The 1,791-nt window shown below is 61.8% G+C and overlaps 1 protein-coding gene across 1 annotated transcript in view; it reads right to left on the reverse strand.

The window, feature by feature from the left end:
* CADM3 (cell adhesion molecule 3) overlaps positions 1–1,683 on the reverse strand; it is a gene marked incomplete at its 5' end in the record, with an annotated part of 6,815 nt that extends 5,132 nt beyond the window's left edge. Inside the window, 4 exons of the mRNA XM_010184267.1 lie at positions 301–391; positions 833–1,003; positions 1,201–1,338; positions 1,531–1,683. Coding sequence (XP_010182569.1) covers positions 301–391; positions 833–1,003; positions 1,201–1,338; positions 1,531–1,683 — 553 coding nt within the window. The remainder of the gene's footprint in view (positions 1–300; positions 392–832; positions 1,004–1,200; positions 1,339–1,530) is intronic.
* Positions 1,684–1,791: the final 108 nt, after the last annotated feature.

The following is a 1,791-nucleotide window of genomic DNA, read 5'->3' on the forward strand; positions in this document are numbered from 1 at the left end:
TCCCCATCATTCGGATGCTCCAGACCCCTCCCCAGCTCCGTTGCCCTTCTCTGCCCACGCTCCAGCCCCTCAATGTCCTTCTGGGAGTGAGGGGCCCAAAACTGACCCCAGGATTCGAGGGGTGAGCCAGGATGGATTCAATCATCAGGAGGGAGGACGGGGGCTTTACCCGTTCCCCTGGGGGTGCTCAGCCCTACCTGGCACCGACACAAGGCCAATGCCTGGCCCTGCCTGAGCTCTGGGTAGGGCTGAGGGGTGTTTTTGGGAGCCTGGGAGCAGGAGCTAAGGGGGGGTCCTTACATGGGGTTGCCCTGCCCGTCGCACTGCAGCTGCAACTTCTCGCCCTCCCGCGGGTACTGGGGGTGCGGCTCGATCTTCGCTGTCGGTTTGTCTGGAAAAGGAGGAGAGGACAGTGTGGGGGTGACCTCCCGGCACCCCAAAACCCCCCACACACGTGTATGTGCCGTGGCTGTGTGTATGTGTAAACAGAGGGCTATGAGTGTGACCTCTGCCAAACTGTGGTGATGCCGAGGCCTCCTCCATCTCTCACAGCATCGTTACGGTTGGAAAAGCCCCCTGAGATGATTAAGCCCAACCCAACCCCACCATGGCCACCAAACCATGGCCCCAAGTGCCACATCCAGGCGCTTCTTGAACCCCTCCAGGGATGGGGACTCCACCACTGCCCTGGGCAGCCCCTGCCACTGCTTGACCACTCTTGCAGGCCAGAAATTCCTCCCCACATCCAACCTCCCCCTCCCCTGGCACAACTTGGGGCTGTTTCCTCTCAGCCCCCATCCCTTCCCAGCTCAGTCCCATCATCCCCACGTACAGTGGACCTGCAGCTTCTGCGTGGTGGACCTCTCGCTGTTCTGCAGGGACTCGTGGTCCACAGTGCAGGTCACCTCGGCCTCGTTGTCCTCCTTGGTGACGCGGAACTCCACCCGGCTGCTGACCGTGAAGGTCTTCCCGTTGGGGTCCTCCACCACCTCGGTGCCCTCGTCTGTGGGGACAGGGGACAGTCAGAGCGGACGGACATAGACCCAGCAGAGGTGCAAGGCTGACATGTGTGGCACTGTCACACCCCATCCCTTTGCTGGCAGTAGCTTAGGACACCAGTATGGTCCAGTACCGGGCACATCAGCCATCCCCAGTGCTCCCCAGTCCCATGGGGCCAAGCCCCACTGCTTGGGCACCCACCTTTCAGCTCCTTGTTGCCCTTCTTCCACCGGAGCTGGGCCGCGGGTTTGCTGCCGGAGGAGCGGCAGGTCAAGCGGGCAATCTTCTCCTCATCGATGGGCTGCTCGTGGCCGAAAATTTGGGGTTTCTGAGGGATTCCTGGGAGAGGAAGAGGCAAGAAACCCAACAGCCCGTTAGCCGTGTGTGTGCTGCCACCCAGAGACGGACGCACACACAGAGACACGGCAAGGATGAGGTAACAGGTTGGGATACGGGAACGGCAGCGATAGAGGCTGACGGATGCAGGAGAAGGGGTTGGGGTTAGGGTGGGGGGTTTCAGCAGGGACTTACCCAGCACGGTGACCAGGGCCTTGGCGGTCCGCACGGGCATGGTGAAGATGGAGCAGGTGTATTCGCCCTCATCCGACAGCACCACGTCGCTGATGCTGATGGTCAGCTCGTTGGGCGTGGAGCGCTCCAGCTGGATCCTGTTATCCCGCAGGGCTGGGGACAGAGGGACACGGGGGTGGGTGACAGGACCGGTGCCACCGCTCCCTCCCAGCTTGCCCGGTGGTATCGCTGTTTTGGAAGTGTCCTGGTTTGAGCCAAACA

This window comes from Mesitornis unicolor, unplaced genomic scaffold (assembly GCF_000695765.1).
Source record: "Mesitornis unicolor isolate BGI_N332 unplaced genomic scaffold, ASM69576v1 scaffold23015, whole genome shotgun sequence".
In the NCBI taxonomy this organism is placed as follows: domain Eukaryota; kingdom Metazoa; phylum Chordata; class Aves; order Mesitornithiformes; family Mesitornithidae; genus Mesitornis; species Mesitornis unicolor.